Source organism: Macrosteles quadrilineatus, unplaced genomic scaffold, assembly GCF_028750875.1.
Source record: "Macrosteles quadrilineatus isolate MER2022 unplaced genomic scaffold, UCM_ALF_1.0 Scaffold_5__1_contigs__length_97177068, whole genome shotgun sequence".
Lineage (NCBI taxonomy): Eukaryota > Metazoa > Arthropoda > Insecta > Hemiptera > Cicadellidae > Macrosteles > Macrosteles quadrilineatus.
This window is the reverse complement of record NW_026542598.1, coordinates 14,018,677-14,040,650: the sequence shown is the minus strand read 5'-3', so window position 1 is coordinate 14,040,650 and position 21,974 is coordinate 14,018,677. Positions and strand designations below refer to the sequence as shown.

At 34.6% G+C, this 21,974-nt stretch overlaps 1 protein-coding gene across 8 annotated transcripts in view; it reads left to right on the top strand.

The window, feature by feature from the left end:
• LOC128994477 (UNC93-like protein) overlaps positions 1-21,974 on the top strand; it is a 166,273-nt gene that overhangs the window by 112,072 nt on the left and 32,227 nt on the right. For 7 of the 8 annotated variants that reach the window (XM_054419059.1, XM_054419056.1, XM_054419053.1 and 4 more), the window contains 2 exons: positions 9,536-9,621; positions 20,878-21,511. In XM_054419059.1, coding sequence (XP_054275034.1) covers positions 9,565-9,621; positions 20,878-21,511 — 691 coding nt within the window. In that variant the 5' untranslated portion in view covers positions 9,536-9,564. Of the gene's footprint in view, positions 1-590; positions 706-9,535; positions 9,622-20,877; positions 21,512-21,974 lie in introns of those variants that run through there. The other variant, XM_054419058.1, reaches the window with a different exon arrangement.

Below are 21,974 nucleotides of genomic sequence, written 5' to 3'. Positions count from 1 at the left end.
GCTTAATTATTTTTTTAAATCGCAAATAAGTTTAGTAGGCCTATGTTAAATATACAATTTGTTTTGCAAATTTGTCTGTTTACTCATTAAATTTTTACTATGAATCGTTCACTATGTGTTAAAAAAAAATCCACAATATTGTAATTAAATTAAAAGTACTTAAGCTACAAAACCCTGTACTCGTGAAAAATATTGGCTTTTAATCTCGGGAGATGTATTCGTGGCTGGATAAACAAGTGATTTACACTTTTCCCCTTTAAATTATCAGGACTACGTTAAAACATATAATATGTATTACAGTATTTTCATTTATTTCAAATCTTTGTAAATTATATAGTTTAGCAAACATACTCATAACACATTCTCATCAGTAAATTTATTACAGAAGTTAATCATTCCATCATGGCCATACCAATTCATAACGTTGACCCCAACAGCTGTCACATTTCCCGCGGAAACTGACCACTGACGCGCGGAAGTGTTGTCGATCAGCTGATCTCAATTATCACACGGACGGTAACGCACTGACAACAATGTGCTGTCAAAATGTGTAATTGACCTTGAGAAGTGGCTGGCCGTGGACTTATCTGCGTCTGCGACCTCAGAGTTGGCAGATAGAGTCTTAGTGACCGCCGTTCTGCAGTGGAAGGAGGGTCCTACCCTGCCCTGCCCGCGCCGCGCCCGACACTCGCACACCGCTGTTTGGTATGTACCACTTTGTAACACTTTCTGGTGCGAAATTTGGTTAAATAAGCACACAATTCTGTTATTGGTACTTGAAATTGGTTGATGTTTGGTTATGAGTTAAAATAACAATGGATTTTAAAAGTAAAGCAACAGTTTTTAACGGTGTGCGGTGGCCTCTAGGTACTCCACCGTGTACCAAAGTACCAGTTTATGATTCAAAATTGTTAAAATATTCAAAAACTATGTTACTGATACTGACATTTAGCGATTTAATTCGTGCATTAATAAAAATAGCAATTGATATTGAAAAGTAGAGCAAAGGATGCAATCGTGTACGGGGTTGTAAGGTGAGGGCAGTTCTTTCAATGTTCGTTTGAATGATTTATGTCTAGTTTTGGAAATAAATAAATTTAGATTTTGAATAGCTTATCAATCCTTAATCTATATCATATTCATTAGAACATGAATACGCAATATAGGCCTATACTATACATTGATTCGAGAAATATATAGTGCTACATAAAATACATGTATACTAAGCGAACACAAAGCTAATTGTTATGTACCTGTTTCTGATTCAAATTGTGTAAAATATTAAAAATTATCGTTTCCGTTACATATCTAGATGACATCAATAATATTGTTACTGTCGTCGTTAAGTAGAGCAAAAGTTGTACCGGTGTTCGGGGTTTAGGAGAGGTAATACTTTTAGTTTGCCTTTTTACGAATTTTACACGGTTAAAAAATATATTTTTTTAAGTTTTCAACATCAATGTATGTGGATTATGTATACATGAATGGTTTTTAATAGTTCATCTGTAACTTGTATACTCTGCGGACCTTAAATTGATATAGGATAATAGCAAAATATTAAGAGGACGACTTCCTACATAACCATTTCGTGTTGAGTGACTGGGCAATGATAGTTGGTATTATGATGGTTGTATATTTTACTCAGAACCGGTATATACCAAACAGGAATGGGTCTCAAGGTATCAGGGAATCTTTTTGGCTATTTGCACTTTGATTTCAATTATACGTTGTTTAGTTCCGCCAATTAATTTGTACTGATTGTTATGCAGCATTCACTAAAGTTTAGTTTTTATATTTACGTACAGTACATTCCGTCGTTTAATTAAAACCTCTTAAAATTATTTACTCGTTAATACTTCATTTTTCCTGTGTTTGTAAATATTTAAGTAGTTTGGAAGTAGCTTAAATCTTTAATTTTAATTATTCTATCGTTTAAGTGCAGTCCGTACACTATATACAATGGCAATGGCCGTAAATGCAACAAAGATACTGTCAAGCTCACTCGGTCAAGAGTCTATAAAATAATATTTTCCATAATTTAACTGAGACTGGCATAATATCATAGATAAAAGGAGTATAGACAGTATGTCTACTTCTTTTAATCTATGATAATATTACACAATTAATTTTTTTCCTTACTTGCTTTTACAAGAGATTTAGTTCAATAAATAAATCTTTTTAACAAACTGTGTTAACTGTGTTAACAATTTAGTGACCAACATGATAACTATTCACCCGGCGTGTTGTGATCAGCTTTTTTAAAACCATAACTTAGTGTGATTTTATTTTATGTATTGCAAACCGGAATACAGTTTTGATTTCATTATATTAGGTAGTAATTTGATAGTTCAAATAGCAACATCAGAAATCTATACCAACAATGACTATTTACCCTGTAAGACCGTTCATCGTCAGAAATAGCTTTTTTGACATAATTGCATGATAAACATAGTTTTTACTAAACACAGGCCTAGGATCTCTTTTTATCCTAAACCAAAGTATGCAATATTCAGTTTTATATATATTTATACCTTCTTGTTTTTTTTATGTCAAAGCATGTACATTTAATAAACGTATTAGTCACATAACCCATATTCGTTATCTTACTATTCACATTTTAGCATTATCTTCTTTATTGTTAAAGCTAGGCTTGATTATTCGTTGATTTTTTGTACGTTGGTATAATCAAAAATCTAAATTACTATCTAGTATTTTATATTTTAAAATAATAAATTTAATTCCCCTCATACTTTATTCATTGATAGTACCCAGTTTATTTTGTTGAATATTTAATCGGATCTCACCATAACATTTGCATGGTTATGATAAACTCCGCACGCCGTTGCACACACGTTGCAGGTACAGCCACATAAGGCCTTGCTCCTTCAGTAACCGAGCACAATAAGCTTATCCAATCTGTGAGCCAATTACTGAGCTCCAATTCCCACCATGGTCTGTTTACATTAAACACCCGTAGAGGTAAAGGTACTTTCACTATCTCTTGGCACCCTCAACCTCAACCGCACTTCCTACCCCAGTGACAGGTTACCTCACCCGGATCACTCGTGCGGATCGTCCGTGCAGGGTGCGGTTGCAGTGCCTCAAGGTAGCAACTTTGGCTCACTTTTGTTTTTCCGTGCAGTATCGTTTACCTATACCAAATACGTCGTATTGAAAGTCATTTGTTTGTTTACCTGCGGTAAGCTATAGTTTTTGTTGTTGTTTGTTTTGTGATAGCTAGGTTGTACGTTGTACGTACCTTATTTATCCGACATACGGCACAAATTAGGATATTGTACTTGTTTCGGTTCGAATCTGCCATTTACAGTTTTTTTTTTTTTTTGTGAGATGTCACAATTAATTGATAGGATTGTGTTATAAGTGTTGATACTTTTGGTGTTTGGGAAGATCTGAAGATTCGGTACAATAGTATGTTTTATCCATGGTGCAATAAAGTGTTATGACTACCGATTTATGGGATGGTTTTTGCAGTCAAATGGAATTAATCACAGAATCTTTAGTTGAAACTGTTTACTATGTTGAAACGGTAACTCAATGTATACGTCTATTATGATTGGAAGAGTCGTGAGGTATGGTTGAGGGCTTGTTGGTTGCTTCTCACTGAGATCAGCAGATTGTTTAGCCGATCATAAAGAGTTTTAATGTGTGAATCAATAAACAAAATAGTTTATTTCTACGTTAAACTATTTTTCCTTTTACATAAACTGATTTGCCTTTGATAAGTAGACAATTGTCAATTACTTTTGTCAATTAAATATAAAAGAACAACGTCCACGCAACGCCAAAGTGCCTAACACTGTGAGTAGACACTGTCGTCCAAAGCCGTAAGATATTCATAATGCTGGATAAAGTACGTTTTGATATTAATTTTAGAAAAATCTCGGAAAACCCTATTTTATCACTCGTAATAATAAATCTCGTGAGGAAGTAGCGTCACACTCTTCATGTTTGATTCTTGATGAGCTGTGGGAATCCCTTACAATAACACTGGGTACCATTATTGAGGTGGGATATTCCCTCGTAGAAAATGCATAGTAATAAAGGCTAGGATGTAGTTTTCTTCTCGTTTTGATAATGTTCTCTATGCCTGCGTAATATTTAACCTCAAGCTAAAAAAATGACTTCACTAAATAACCTAAAACACAAAACTAATAGAGACGCTTCACTTTGAAACATTCTGCGGTTTTGCCAAGGTTCGGTCTGCGGTTAAAGAGAGTATGGTTCAATATTTAATCTCTGGGAATCGCAATTTTAGCGTCTGCTGTATAGTAATGCCTGTTATAATATGAATTCTAGCTTTAGTAATGCATTATTTACATCCAACCAGCGAATTAAAATGTTATAATGGATGTAGGCCTACTCAAGGTTGATATTAGTCTAGACAAGTGTTAAAGATGTATGTTCTGTCATAACTAATATTGTAATGTTCCAATTTATTTCCTCTCTTAAAGGCCATCTGTATATTATTTCATGTTCAATGACAATAAAATTTACATATTTATAAGCTGGTGCCGTATAAGGGAAACAAAATGAGCCGTAATACCAATTACGTACTTACCGACCAATAAGTTTTTTATCTAATACACTCGTTTCGTACTTCTTTTTATAATTTAAACCACTTGTACTCATTTAGTGAAAATTATACGTCTAGGCGTCTAGGGTTTTAAAAATAGCTACCGTATGACTGATTTTGATAATCTATTTATTGACCATGCACTATAACTGACACTAGATATTGTACACTTGATGGATGATTGGTGCAGTAATTAATAATATAGATCTAATACATTTGACACAACCTACACTAAATTAATGAATTATTGTCCATCTTGGTTGGACTAATATTCTATCGTTTGCCGGACTTTATTTTCGTTTATATTGTAGAAACAGTAATCACGGAATGGTTCAATTTAGCGAGGTGATTGTTGAAAACAAAATTGCTGGTCCCATGTAAATATTGTCTGCATTTGTAAAAGGATAGAAACAAAAGAAAACCTAGGCACTATTCCCAATAGAGAAGAAAATGTTCTCAAGCTACAATCATCTTCATCAGCAGAATAACTTCATGTGTGACATGTCCAGAAACAGCCTTGGAATTTCTATATACAGTTATTTCACAGGCCTCACATATTTAGTCAGACTAATACTTTATACTATGCACTTTAATGCGGCTGGTGCCGGATTAATGATACAGTAGTTGATCTTGAGGTTGTATCACACCAACCACCAATGGGGTAGGTGTTGCCCGGTGGATTTGATCTTCAGCTGTAGCTTCACCTACATATAAAATAGAAAAAATAGGTTTCTCAAGGAGCATTCCCTTAACCAAAAATCATATGGCGATTTAAATATGTTGCTCTATTTTATAACACATCTTAAGATATTCATATCTATTCGGATTAAACAGTTTGTTGTCATTTATTGAAATCTATTTAGTGTCAAGAATTTGAAACCATACCATAATATACATTAATGCACTATTTAACACTCGATAGTTTAACATCATCTCTGGTCGTTAAATTCTGTGGTAAGGAAAATATTCAAATACTCTGATTTCGCTTCATTATTTCGCTGATTTTTGATTTCGCCGATTATTTGACAAACTGTAAATTGGCCTACAAAAATGAAAGACTTGTATCAATGATTTTCGTGGCAGGTGGTGCAATGAAATCTCAGTGCTTCACTGAATGTGTGTTTGGCTCTCCACTGTATTAGCAGTGTGCTGACTTAGTGCACTCAATGGTTGTGAAATATCTCATATACAAACAACAAACTGAAGAAAGTAAGTCCACAATCCGCCTCGTCCTTCACAAATGTAAACATAGTAACGGGAGCAGTCTGCAAACCACTGTCCGCACTCCGAGCTTGGCTTGGCACCGTGCACCATATACCTAACAACTGACACAGACTCACGTAAATAAAGTTACAATTATGTAAATAGACTCTGTAACCTTGATAGTACCTGGATAATACCGGTTTTAGCTGGTTCTCACTGGTTAACGGACTTTCTCTCACTTCCTGGTTGGTCCGATCATCGACAGTTATTCGCCTGCCGATCTCGGTATAATATTTCAATTAAGCACTAAGGAGCTAGTTTTGTTGAGCGTGGGATTTTCATTGGTTCTGAGTGTATCCACGTGGGAGGGAAAGTAAATAGTCAAGATTATACAGTATCTTGAAGGGGTTGTTGGTCCGCACGCAGTTGTCAAAATGAGAGGCGACGGAATGTGGTTCAATTTTCATAGAATCCTTTAGGAATTATATAAATTGATTCGGTGGCTCAGTTGGTGCCACCACGGACTTCGAACCCAAAGCAGAAATGTCGTGGGTTTGGTTCCTGGTACCTGCCACTACCTTGTATCAGTGCAGTTCACGCTAGTACTGGACCGGCTCACACCTTGCTTTCCACGCGCATCCCTCTGTGGCCCAATTGGACGGACACATGCGAGGCAAAAGAAGCCGCCAACTCCTTAAAAAAGAAAAAAATCCATACGATATCCATCGCACCATTTTAGTGTGGCTTGTCACAGCATAAAGGTATTTTTGAACTTAACTGTGACTGTGACTCAAACTGAACTATACACTAAAATATAACATTTATAAGTTTTATTTACAACTCACACTATTAAACCAACTTATTGATTTTATTGTTGATTCCGAATGAAACTAGAGGGAATATTTACGAGGTGGGGAAGATTGTCCACATTTATATGACTGAACATACAGCATTTTCCCTCAAAGGCGGGAGCACCTTCCCTACAATAGGCCCACACCTTGGATGACCTTTAGATAACAGTCTAATTGTTCGGGTCCTTGTAATTGTTATTGTTGTTGTTAGTTAACAATTTGTAGCTGTCACCACACGATAGATACTCGCCGTCAAGCTAGATAAAGAATCGCAGCGGAAACAGTTACGTAGAAGCCTGTTGTCACGTGTAATTTTGTTATGAAACTAAAACACATTGTTGTACATTTTGTATCCATACGACTGTCTTAACGTGTCAGTTTTATTTAAAGTTTAAAGCTAGTTCTTAAAATTATCACTATAAATCGTCATGAAAGTTTTACTAGGAAGTCACCAAATACTTATTCCATACCACTATGTCCTTATGTTACTTATGTCCTTATGTCACTAAGGTTATCGCTGGTGTTTTGAATATACGGGATTCGTGTATTGAAACTTTACTTGACAACTCAAGTCTAGCCTCGTTTTGAAAATATTCATAGTTATAAACAAATAGTAATAATGGTTTTAAAAATCAAACCAATGACGAGCATGTGTAAAATTAAATTCGAATGGCCTACATATTTTTCTACCACTATGTGACAGAACAAATTATCAGTTTGTGATTATGATCTAAACTCCAGAAAGAATTATTCAGTAATGTATATCACATGATCAATATTCCAGCAGTCCTTGGACGTATCCTCCTAATTCCTTCACGGTTCCCTTGCCAAAAGACCCTGTTCAAGATCGTATCGCAGTTGACGAAGGCTCTCGATAGCCATCCAAGGCTCGGTCGTGGTCTGCTGCTGACATTTGCCAAGCTACAGTTCAGCTTGATACAGTCTGCGCAATACAGACTGATGTGCAGTTTCTGATTCAGGGTGGAACGCCTACTTATCCATCTTGTACGCAATCTTGCGGGAGGCGGCGCTTGAGAGTTCGCCAGTGAAGGGCTACTCTGGCAGATTGTGTAGTAGACCTCGTTAGAATATTTTCCTGGTACTCGTACGTGTTGCAACGAGGTCGGCATTGACCTTGCCGAAGGAGTCTATTAGCTTTGTGGTATTTCTGATTGAAAATTATTTTCAACGCTGTTACAATTTCCTGTAAATTCTTTGTTTTTGTTTTATCCTTGTGGCCCACAAATTCGTTCTGGTTATCGCCACTAATTACGAATTATTTGAAATTCATGCTAACCTGCATGAAATATTCATAAGATCGTTTAAAGTCATTATTGCTGTTCTTTCGCCTATCTGATGCACTAGTAGGTTCACCACCAAGTATGAAAAACTATATTAAATTGGCAGAGAGTTCAGATGTCCAATAAACTCATTAGCAGGACGAGTTATGTTCAAAAGCTCTATTCTCCTAATTAAAAAGGCAGAGATGTTCGAATACAGTATTCGGCAACCCTAGAACTAGAACTTGGAACTGAAGTACGCTACACCGTATACATTTTTTCAAGGCTGGAACGAACTAGATACATTAAACAAGAAAACAGAGTTGTAGATCCAAGAGGACCAAAGTCAACCTGAGTGTTCGAAGCCCCTCCTTGCTTTGTAAACATAGCAGGGCGTGTCCAGAGTGCGAGTGCAAGGACTAGGACGACGACCACGCGGTATGCGGATACACCAAGGCCTTCAGGATGGTTGATCACGTGATATCTCAGCTGGCAACGTCCATTCATCTGTCATTGTCTGTGATTCCGCTTATCTTCATGAGCGGCTTGAATACATTACCAGAACGTCAAACCTGTCTTGCGATGGATAACGGTCTGGCGTCTCAATCATCAACTGTTCTCGTTTGAGTCATTTGACATGTGTGCCAAACGGTCGATCCTATAAAACAATTGTTTTTGATCATTAAAAGAATCAGAGTAGTCAATTTTCCTATGAATTTTAGTTTACAAGAAAAGTAGTTTAGTTGATATTTAGTCTCATCAAGTAGGCATATAAATGATAGGCAACCTTTCAAGAACATAGTGAAAATTTCAAAGAGCTGTACGTGAGAATTTCACTCATTTAGGGAAGTTAATATTTTTTTTTATTTTTTGGTTGAGATCTCTGACTCATTTCTACGTTTTGACGTCTGATATTTTGTCACTTGGCAGAATCGTCTTGAACATCGTTTGTAATTGAGAAAGTCAAGTCTGCAGTTGGTGCGGGTGTGGTTCCAACTGCGCAAATCCCCGCCAATATTCGGTGCCAAAGCTTTCTTCTTTCGCAACAGCTGGTGTGCCAAGTCGGTGAAACTTGCGACTGAGACTGCGTTGATGATCTTCTCTGAACTGTGACTCGCGAACTTCCTTTGTCCCACAATGTTTATCGTCATTAATCACTTCAGTCTGTAGTACCCAGCGTGCCTCTTTGTTTCTTATTTCCCATCGCTCGGTCTGAATGAACGCCACAAAGGCCTCCGTCAATCCATCTTTGCTTGCAGAGACGTGCTGTTTAATTGCTCCGACAATGAGGTACTCAGGGTCAACCTCAAGGCTATAGCCCGTCCTGTTCCCACCCACACACTCCCACCATTGTGAATAAACAGAACTTACTTTGTAGATTCGTTGATAAGTTTGCAATTTTAAACTATAATTTTACCCGATTCCAGGAGGCCAATGTAAAATGCTATGTTTAGTTAGGTTTGTTATTCATTAAATGAAAGAGTACTAATATAGAATCAGATTCTGTTTGTAGCTACTGTCTAAGCAAACTTGCTATCTTCTACACAACCTTTGCAAATCGCTCATTTCCAAGCAAAGCACTAACAGTATATTTTCTTTTGTTTCAGCCAATTGGGAGTTGACCGAAGCCAATAAGATGGTAGCAAAATGTGACGATAAGTCGGGTGGGCTGAAGAGTCGAGGGAAGGGTATGAGTAGTGGCGAACTACCGGTTTAAAGTCACTTGGGGCACGTTTTCCCATAAGAAATAACATGGGATCATTTTTTGGCCACTAAAACCAAAAATCCTGATCTTTGTTTAAATATCCCTATATAATTGTCAAACCTTATTTCTTACTTATTCCCCATAAATATATTTGATATTAAGCTAAAAAAGCTATTTCTTACATTTATTGACCCTTACAAGTGTAAATGTAGAGTAGTGGCGAACCCACAATATGACCTCACTTCCGGCATTTTTTGGCCCAGAACTTTTAAAATTTTCGGCGAAAAAAATGTCAGAAGCCCCAGGAGCTTTTTTTGGCCACTTTTCTTAAGGACCCAGCTCTCGACCTATACACCCATATATAAATTTTTTACTTTTTTAATACTGAAAAACACGTCTGGAAATGGTGAGCTTTTTTTGACCACTTTTTTAAAAATCCAGCTCTCGACCAATACAAGCCTATATAAATGATCAATACCATTGTATAACTTCATTACTATTTCAAATCCACATCCATTCACAGGTATATTCTCAAAATCGATCGAGGTTTGTACGCGAACTCGTGCGCGCTCCCGGCTCACGGCGTGCTCCCTTGGACATCCTTAGTGGAAATCCATGAATTCTGGCTACTTGGGAACCCAAGCCATTTGACATATAATAAATCACCTTTTCTCCTAATAACCTTTTCTATCAAATACATGTCTTTATATTTGGTCTTTAACAATTCCTCTGTATAGAAGCCTCCCCTGATTATATTACCATTTTCATCTTTCAAGATATAAGTCACAGGCTTTGTATTCTTTACTTCTGCTATTGCAAATAGTTCCCCTGTCCAATTTGGAGTATAGCCTTTACTAAAAACATGTTTATACTTAGAAATCCTTACGCTATCGCCTACCTTATATCTTGGTTTTTTAACTTGCACTACTTTAGAAGTCAACCTCTCATGCACATATTTACTATTCTTAACATTCACTTGGTTAGGCTTCATTCCTATAGATCTATGCACTTTATTATTATATTTTCGAATTAACTTTGGAAGTAAATCCAACCATTTATAACTCCCCTGAGCACTAAATTCCCTATATAACCAATTCTTTAAAGTTCTCTGAAACCTCTCCACAATCGCAGCCTTAGTTGTAGAAAAAGTGTGATAGTGATTAATATTTAAGTTTTTCATTAGTTTGCTAAAATATTGATTAAAAAATTCTTTTCCATTGTCAGATTGAATGTTTTTAACCCCCTTTGGTAGAATGGTTTTAATGGCTTCTGTAACCACTAACCCTGTCTTATTTTTTAGTGGAGCAGCATAAGCTTTTTTAGAAAATATATCTATTAAAGTTAAAATATATTTATTGCCAGAATTCTCTCTAGCATAGTTTTGCATATCAATTAAATCTATTTGTACAGTTTCGTTTATACCTAATACTTTAAAAGACCTTCTAATGAAATTCTTTCTTGCAGGCTTATGAAGTTCGTATGCAATTTCATTCATTTTTTATAACATCATCCTTTCCTGTAACTCTAAATATATTACCATTAGCCCCAATCAATAGATTATCTTCCATTCTTTTAAATACATAGTTTTCTGGTATATATGGTCTATTATCTATATACTTAAATCCGCTCAAAGATGTAGGGTCGGCAACTAATAAATCAGGATTGTATTCCATCAAATTAAATTTTTTTCCTGCATATACAAATTTTGATCCATCATAATACATAGCTTGTGACATTAAACAAATATCATCTAAATATTCCCCCTTTGGCAGATTCCTTATAAATTGTTTTTTGGCATCCCAACATTTTTCTTTTTTATCAAAAGTTATAGTCTGTTCTTTTGTAACACAGTCAGTGTCATCAATGGCAGGTTTAACACATACTAACCTTTTATTATTAAAATCCCAATAGCCTGCTTCCATTTTTGGAACTTGTGAAACATTCACAGCATCTTTACTATCTGTACCTTCCATCAAATCGCTAAGTTTCTGTTTCTTAGCATTCCAAACACCATTCTCTGATTCCAAAAATTCATAATTATTATCGTCTTGTACAAATTTACCATCTTCTTTTCGTATTAAAGTCTGTTGTAAAGTGGGCACATCATTTAAACTTTCACCCTTTTCCACATTAGTAATTTTCCGTTTCTTAGCATTCCAAACACCATTCTCTGATTCTAAAAATTCATAATTTTTATTGTCTTGTACAAATTTACCATCTTCTTTTCGTATTAAAGTCTGTTGTAAAGTGGGCACATCATCTAAACTTTCACCCTTTTCCACATTAGTAATTTTCTGTTTTTTAGCATTCCAATTTTTATTCTTAGATTCTAAAAACTCATATTTAGTTTTACCTTGTAAAAAGACATCACCTTTTCTAGTTAATGTCTGACCCAAAGTTGATACATCATCTACAAACTCTCCATCTTTAACATTACCAATTTTACGGTTTAAACAATTCCAACTATCGTCTTGTAAATTCAAAGTAGGTTCACTACTAGCCCTGGGTTCTGCAGGCTTATTATATGGATTATATAAACGATAAAATTTATCTATAAACATATTTTTATTTAATAAATAATACCACTTTCTCTCAATTCCTCAATAATGGAATCTATTTCATTATCCACTCCTGAGTTACCGGCTTGGCGACTTAGCCAAAGAAGTCTTAACCTATCTACAAGCTCATTAGGATCATCCCAATAAATATAGTCAATTTTATTACCAGTCACTTGTCTCAAACCTTCACCAACAGATTTAAAAAGAGGTTTAATTATATTAAGATATTTAGTATGTCTATTACTTGAAATTGGTGCACCATCTTTGTAACTCTTTAAATGTCCATTTGTGGCTTCCAAAATCTCTTTATAATTTTGCAAATCAACCTGAGTATAATCCTCAGGTTCTTTTAAAGTTAACAACTGCCACAAGCCTTTTGTCCCCTTGTAGGTTTTATTTGCAACTGTGACATCATCATTGGCAATATCAACTTCCTTATTTCCAATAAAAAATTTATTTGCTTCTCGTCTAATACCATATGTAGTGTCTGTCATACTACTTTTACTGAGGTAATTTCCTAAATAGTCTGATGCTAAAAGACCAAAATCTAATTTCTGTGGAGTGGATTGCTGTAATGGTTGTAATGGTTGTAATCTTGGTATCATTGATATTCTAGATGGAGTCATTGGGAGTATCTCCATTTGAGGCCTCTCTGTTTTGCCAATAGCTGTGATTTTCTTTAATTCTTGTAATGGCTCTATTAAAGGTTGGAATGTTTGGAACCTCTCTTCAGCCTCTAGAAACTTGCCACGTTTTAAAGCTCTATATTTCTCTCGTATTTGATTTGCAGAGTCAACCAATTCTTGTTGAATGTTTTTCATCTTTTATTTACATTTTATTTATCTCATTTGACAAAGGATTGTACTCAAACACTTTATCATGTATTATCAAACAATATGCAGATGTATTTGCTGGCACATTTTCTGCAGTTTCAATCTCTAATTTAATATCAACAATTCCTTCCTTCACTGTTTCGTTCTGTCTAGAACAGTCTATTACAATTAGTGGATATTTCTTCATAAACTCAGCCCTACTAATCATAGGATCTGGGATAGTATTATAGTAAGTCTCTCTAAACCTCATAAACATCTCATAAGCTTTAGAGACATCTCCATTTTCAAAGTCAAGATTTAAATCACTATACGGATAATATTCAGAGTTTAGAAATACTTTGAGATTTTTTAATTTACAGTGATCAAATTCGTCAGTTCTTTTTCGTGCACTATTATCCCTAGCTGTTTGGAAACCAAATATAATATACCTAGGCTTCTCCAAACTGGAAGACGTCTTTACTGACCATGTATGTCTTGTAGTATTGGGATATGATGGAAGTTCATGCAACTCTAAACTTCTAAATGCAATTTGCAAATTTTTATTTTGCAATAACATCTTTTGTAATTGTAACTTCTCCCCATCTGATGGTATCACATGTGGCATGACCCATTGAATAGAGTTAAGTGTAATTTTGGGAATTGTATCAGCAGTGCCACTGGCTGGAGCACTCGTGGTTGTTAATATACAATTCAAATCATTTTTGGATCTTTTCAACACCAATTCTTGTTTGACATTTACTAATACCTTATTAAAATCCTCGAATACACCCATTAACAGCTCTAATGGCAAACAAGTACTAAACTTGCCACTTTTATGGAACTCTTTTAAATTCGTGTCAGAATCAAATGCCACATTTGACAATTTAGTTGTTTTATTGTAAGAGCTCAATATTTTCATAAGACTAGAAATTCCTGGGTTTCTTACAATATCTATTTCTTTACCTGCGACTTCATATCTAATTTCATCAAATAAGAATGCAAATGCATTATTTATAAAATGACCTTTATCATGATTTTCAATTTCTCCCTTAATATACAGATAACTCCTACATGGGAGAGTTAGCAAATCTTGATTATTAATACATATTCGAATTTCATCAGAATTATTTATTGCTAAAGTGTTATGGGGAACATAGGAGTGATTTGTAATTTTAACCACACTATCGTCGAATTGGGATTTCCCTGTAACATCTAGAAAATCTTCCATTTTTATTAATAGAAAATTTTAACTTTAGTCCTATTGATCGTAGGAACCTAGCATTTTGTATACTTATAGATAAATTCTTATAAATTCTCATATCTTTTTTATATGACAAGTAATTGTAGTTTCTTCTCCATTAAAGTCAATTGCCTTGTCATGCTGATCGGCAAATGTAATACTGACAACATCTAAACTTCTCTTATTTACAGGAAAATATATAATATTTCTTGGAACTTCAATAATTTTGTAGCCAGGAGGAGCTTCTGGATAAAAGCTATGTATGGTGTGTGATTTGTTTCCATTTAAATAGGACCCGTTTGCAATATTACATTTTACTCTAATCACATTTACATTATTAATGTTTATTTTATTTGTAGATTCAAACTGTACACCAGGAGTAGAAACACCTTTAAATCCTAATAAAATAGACCCTAAACATGGTTTTGTAAAATCAAACACGTGGCTAGAAAGTAATGTCGCTTTCATAGTTTTATTATTAGCTGTAAGGAAAAAGTCTGGGATTTGCTTTTGAATTTCCTTTGCAAGCTCAACCACCTCATATGTTCCTTCAGAAATTTCTATTGTAACTGGAGCATTGTGGTCATAATAGAAAACATCATCACCTTCTCTAATGGTTAATTTGTTGCCTTTAAGTTGATTTAATTTTGGAATAAGCCCTTTGAATAAAAGTTTGGATTTAGTATTAATTAATGCTTCTCCATTTTTATCTATTATAACTTTAAGTTTACCATTTTTAATAACTGGTTTAAATCAGCAACTGAGATCTCTCCTTTTGGTAATGTTATTTTCTCTACTTTGTAATATGTTAAAGTATTTAGAGGTTTTTTAACATTAAATATAGAATTATAACTTTGAAAATCTACTAATCCAATTACATAATCATCATTTAATTCAATGGGAGGAAAGAACACTGACTTTAGCTCTGGCTCTGTACCCGAAAATGTTATGGTAAATGAATCCATTTTTATAAAGAAATATTTTTTATGAATGATAAACATAAAATTCCACAAATAGAACTATTTAAATCTTGTATTTGATCGGTTGTATAGAATATTTTATATCCCTTAAAATATTTAATTACTTCTTTTGGAGGTTGGATTCCAAATGGGTCAAAATAAATTACAATATCTTTATTTTTACGATATGCTGTCCAATGTGTGCCAGATGAACTGTCTAAATTAACTATTCCGCACTCTTTTACTCTTGGTGTTAGATTTTTTAGCTCGTTTTTAGGTACACCCCCCTGAAGTGAGGCACGTCTTTTGCGGCCTCTAACAGCTGGTAGTTGTCCATCTTTTTTATTAAATATTAATCCCATTCCCATTTTTGCTTTTGCCTTCATCAAATTTGTCACTGCATAAGCAGCAGCTTTTTCAGCAAGACTTGCATCATTGGCTGTAACTCTAGTCCAAGCTAAGTCTGCTAATCTCATGTCTGCTTTGTTTCGAGCAGCGGTATCGGGATTATTCATGTAGAATATGTCATGCTCTTTACAATAAGAGTCTAGTTTATTTTTTGGAGGTACATTTTTGGCTAGATTCCCACGTATATTCGTTCCAGGTCCACAGTACCGATATGATGGTATGTGAAGTGGGAATGGAAGGTTATTTATAAGAGTATTCAATAACCCTCGACCCCTATAAGGCTTTAGGAATAAACCTTTGCCCTTTTTACATGTTTTCTTATTATTTTTTACCATTTTTATTATATAAAAAATGTCTTTTATTCAACAAAAACACAAATTTAAAATAGTACATACTAAGGAAAATATACCAAAGAAGTTGGGTCTTTTTCCTACCAATATTCGATGTGTTATTTGCGGTCCAAGTGGAAGTGGGAAGACGGTTGTAATTTATAACTTAATTGTAAGAAAGGAAGGATTAAAATTTACAAACTTATATTTAATATCTAAATCATTAGAACAAGAGAAATATAAAAAAATAATTGAAATATTTAGTTTGTGTGATGAAGTGAAATTACACACGTTTACTGACTGTGAAATCACACCAAATGATGTAAAATCACAGTCAGTTGTTGTATTTGATGATATAAATAGTCCAAATATTACACAATTTTTCTCAATGGGTCGACATAAAAATATTAACAGTTTTTACTTGTGTCAATCTTACAGCAAAGTACACAAACATTTACGTGATAATGTAAATTTCCTAATATTATTTAAACAAGATGATTTGAATTTAAAACATGTATATAACAATCATGTTGGTAATGATTTTTCATTTAACCAATTTAGAAATCTCTGTCATCAATGTTGGGATAAAACTAAATATGGCTTTTGTGTAATAGACAAAGAAAGGTTAAAGAATAATGGCAAATATAGATTTATGTTTGATCAATTTTATAATGACCAAGTGCAAGAGTATTGATACCATCTTCCAGAATAAACCTCTTGTCATCGTCAAAGGATAGTACTTTCTTATTCATGGTCAAGGTTTGAAGATGATGATTTGTAGATTTAATTCTTGTCACATTCTCATAGTAATCTTGCCCAGTTGCAAGGCAGTTCAAATAATGTTGATGTCTAAGGAGATGTTTAACAGTGGCACCATCAGCTCCTTTAGCTTTCTTCACCTCTAAAGCTTGCTTGTCTTCTTCATATAACCATTTTAGAGGAATGTAAGAATATAACTTTGGTCTTAAACCACAATATTCATACATAATATGACCATCTAATTCGTCTTTAAACTTGCCAGTGACTTTTTTATTTTTATCAGAGTATAAGAAATGGTCTTTACTATATCCAGAGGTATCAAAATAGTGCAAGTCACTTTCTATTTCCTTGTAAAAGTCCTCTGTAACTATAGAATACATTAAAGAATCTGTATCAGTCATAAGAAATCTTTTGTTCTTAAATTTTGACATATAATTATAGTGGAAATCATACATTATTACTTTACTAATATCCAAAATGGTCATTCCCAAATATATCGGCTTATTAAACTTTACAACTAATTTATTTAAATGTATAGCATGTAAATTGTTATCGAACTTTTTGCTACAGTCAAACCTTGGATTAGTGACATATTTTGTTAATAGTGACTCATCCTTGAGATATATATCACGAAACTTGCGTTGGTTCATAATTGTTCGACCAAAGAGACTATTATTTAACAATTTGTAAAAGTCTTTTTCAAAATCATTTTTAGCACATTTGCGTTTTTCAATATTAAAATTAATATAGGGTGCAAGCCATTTTGATCGTCTAAATTTTAAAATTCTATAGTATTTTGTAGCAACCAAACCTAATTCCTCATATTTTTGTAATGCTTTATAATGTAAAATATATTTAGTTTTGTCATTTAAATTAGGTATTAATTTGCCATTCATTTTCTCAGGTGCTAATGGATAGTCATTATGTAAATCATGTAAGCTTTTATCGTATTTTAAATCAACTTCTAAGATATATCCAAACTCATCATTTTGATTGTTTTTGTAGTCTATCTCATTCGTCCAACGAAATCCATCCACGGGTAGTGTCTCACACATAGCTGTGGAGTATAGCGAGTTACAATCTAAATATATTAATTACACACTTTCTTGATTGGGATCATAATGTTTGCCCATATATCTATTATTGGCTTTAGCGTAACGTGTAGAAATCATACTGACTCCTCCTCTGATTGCACTTTCTATGAACAAATGCATGTCAATATCTTGAAATAATTGTAATTTTATACCAGTCATTCTAAGACAAGCTTCCCATGTTAGTCCTGGAAGTGAATACATATGTACGGGGTCAAGTTTGTAATCCTTTAAACACAGGTCTCTAAATGTCTCAAAGACATCAGCCAGTAGCAATACATCTGTTTTAAGATATAAATCATGATATTCTTGTAAATTATTTATATTAAAATGGGTCCAGACATTTTTAGCATGTTCATATTCATTGGGAGAGATATGTTCTTTAGTTAAAGTACTGTAAAATTTTTCAATTGGAGGTAGAGACTCTGCAAACTTATCTGGTCCTGTCATATATTCATAGGGAAATACACCTTTGCGTTGTAGTAGTGGATTGTCTATGAATCTAAATGTATTTAAATTGGAAGCTAATTTGTATAATGGAAGGGACAGAAAGTTATAGGAATCTAAAAATACTAAATCATCAACAGAGAATGAAATGTACTTTTCCATATCTTTAGCTATGCAATTTAATTTACGATTAAACTTTCCCAAGTGTTGCATTATTAAATGTCCATCATAATTTTTCAAGTTATGGAAGAATACTGGTATTTTCTTTGTTACTTTATAGTTTAAATTACAATCATTGTGGGCAGCTCCACGGTATTGCCCAGAGGAATGGCAATGATCTCTCACCCTATCAAAATATAGGGGCTTTTCACAAATATGACAATGCGTTGAGTTTTTAAAAGATACCTCTTGCTCAGGAGTCATTACTAGGGGAATGTATATTGACATTTGACGTTTAATGAAGTCATAAGTCTCAAACAACCTTTTGAAAACACATCCATAACATTTGCACCACTATATAACTCTTCAGAAATAATCTTAGAATCTCTCACAACAACAAATGCAAATCCAGATGGAGTATGCTTGTTAGAGTTTATAAAGCATTCAAAATCTGCATAAATCACAAATGGAGCTTTAAGTTGATATTTATAATTTTTAAATTGTAATGTATCTTGTTTAGACATTTCCACTCGTTGAGCATCAAAATTTTTACAATATGTTATGTGACGTTCTAATATATCATTAGTGTAAAAATGTTGTAAACACAACTTACAAAAATGCTTCTTATGGTCATCTTTTGTAGAGTGGAACATTAACTTATCAAAATCACGAATTAAACAGTAATGTGATTTACGACCTTCTTGTAATAACAATAGATCTACATGAGTATCACTATTTAGTTTGGTTGTTCTTAATGGATATATGAATTTCTGGTCTTCAACCCCAAATACATTAACACTTATATTATTTTGTCTTTCAAATTGATCTATATCAGATATTTTTACGGGATACTTTATGTTTGTCATATTTAACTGACTTTCATGTTGTAGATAATTAGAGACCCTTTCAGCATTTTCATTGATACAATTCCTTGGATGTAAAGCTGCTAAAATTGACCAAAGGAAGCATTTATTATCAGCATTTTTTATATTTAAAACTGCATGTTTTGATTGAATAGTTTTTGGTGTGGGAATATATGACTTTGGAGTTAAGGGCTTGTACTTGTAAACATGCAACTGCCAATACTTAGTATAGTCATATATCCATCCACTACCTTGGGCTTGGTATTTGTGTATAGAAGCATCAATCTTTAAAAGTGCATTTTCAATTTGAGACTTTAAATCTCTCTTCTCAATAGTTAAGGTAGTAAGGCTTCTAAAATCTGCAATACATTCTTTTTCATTAACTAATTTTCCATTTTGATCCATTGAATATTTTATAAATTTGATTCTCCTAACTAAAGTCCATTTTATTGGCAGAGGACAAGACTTCAGAGTACTTTCAAGGTCAGCTCTAATCGATTCACCAACAAATTTTATCATTGTGTATGGACATTTCATGCAAGAATTGGCATGTCTTTTAAAATGTCCAACAACATTTCTTTTACAAAAATTACAACTCTTGTGTCTTTGTAATACATGCGACTTTAGAGCCACATTATTATCACAGATTAAATTGCAAACCTTGCACAGTTTCACCTTCATTTGATGAATTACCTTGTAGTGGCGAAACAGGTTACTTTTGGTGGAGAGCGACACGGAGCAGTGTTGACAGGTGGGCCTCATGGTCCAGAATGAAATATCACCCGAATGTCACTTCTATTTATAGACTTTTCAAAATTTCAAAATTTTTTAACCAGAAATTGTGAAATTTTCAAAATTTTCAGCTAGAAATTAAAAAAAATTTAAACAATTTAACTAGAAATTACTTCAACAGGAGGTCACCCACCCAAGGCTTAATCAAGAGCTACCACTAGATTCGAGAAAACCGACCATGAGTCGGGAGCGAGAAGCCTAACCATAGGTCGGGAGCACGCATACATCATGAGCCGGAGCGCGCACGAGTTCGCGTACAAACCTCGATCGATTTTGAGAATATACATGTGAATGGATGTGGATTTGAAATAGTAATAGAGTTGTACAATGGTATTGATCATTTATATAGGCTTGTATTGGTCGAGAGCTGGATTTTTAAAAAAGTGGTCAAAAAAAAGCTCACCATTTCCAGACGTGTTTTTCAGTATTAAAAAAGTAAAAAATTTATATATGGGTGTATAGGTCGAGAGCTGGGTCCTTAAGAAAAGTGGCCAAAAAAAGCTCCTGGGGCTTCGGACATTTTTTTCGCCGAAAATTTTAAAAGTTCTGGGCCAAAAAATGCCGGAAGTGAGGTCATATTGTGGGTTCGCCACTACTCTACATTTACACTTGTAAGGGTCAATAAATGTAAGAAATAGCTTTTTTAGCTTAATATCAAATATATTTATGGGGAATAAGTAAGAAATAAGGTTTGACAATTATATAGGGATATTTAAACAAAGATCAGGATTTTTGGTTTTAGTGGCCAAAAAATGATCCCATGTTATTTCTTATGGGAAAACGTGCCCCAAGTGACTTTAAACCGGTAGTTCGCCACTACTGGTATGGACGACAACGATGTCGCCGTCATCTCAGTGGGCGGAGGATACGCCAACGAGGCGTTCAAAGACGACGGCGACGCTGGACAGAACTTCAGCAAGCCTCCGCCACAAGCGATGCCCACAGACGACCTACCCAAGGGCAAGGTCAAACTGTCCAGGGCGGAGAAGTGGAGGATCCTGAAGAACGTGGCTGCTGTCAGTTTATCATTTATGGTACAGTTCACGGCGTTCCAAGGCACGGCGAACCTCCAGAGCAGCATCAACGCCAAGGAGGGTCTAGGGACAGTCTCTCTGTCGGCGATCTACGCGGCTCTCGTAGTCTCGTGCATCTTTGTGCCTACATTCCTCATCAAGAGACTCACAGTCAAGTGGACGCTTTGTCTTTCCCTGTTGTGTTACGCTCCCTACATCGCCTCTCAGTTCTACCCTAGGTTCTACACCCTCGTACCCGCGGGTGTCCTGCTGGGTCTGGGTGCTGCACCCATGTGGGCGGCTAAAGCCACCTACCTCACCCAAGTAGCCGGTGTCTACGCTAAACTCACCGACCAGACCGTGGACGGCATCGTCGTCAGATTCTTCGGATTCTTCTTCCTCGCTTGGCAAACCGCTGAGCTCTGGGGCAACCTCATCTCCTCTCTCGGTAAGTTTCACACAATTCAGACAAATCGTCGAAGCAATATTCTAAGACTCTTTAAGCTTATTCTTTTGGAGGAAAAATCAAATCATTTTGCGAAACCAAAAACAAATCATACAAATTTTGGACAGTGACAACAAAGTCGTGTATACAAATTAACTTCTTTTAGTTAACCTCCATTATGTTAACCTCTTTATTTTACAAACTTTTGAACCATTATAGTTGCAGCGAACATCTCCTATGTACAACATCTGTAATGTTTGTCTTAAATATGAAACACATTTTGGCTGTTCCACTAAACACCAATAGGCCCAACAGACTAATATACTCATATAGGGCCTACAAGACTAATAATAAAATATTAAATAAACTTATTTTTAGCTTACACATAGTATTCCAACAAATTTGATACCTGATATAATGTGCTGCCTTGTGATATTAAACGTTCGACCTTGATGTGGTGATAGAG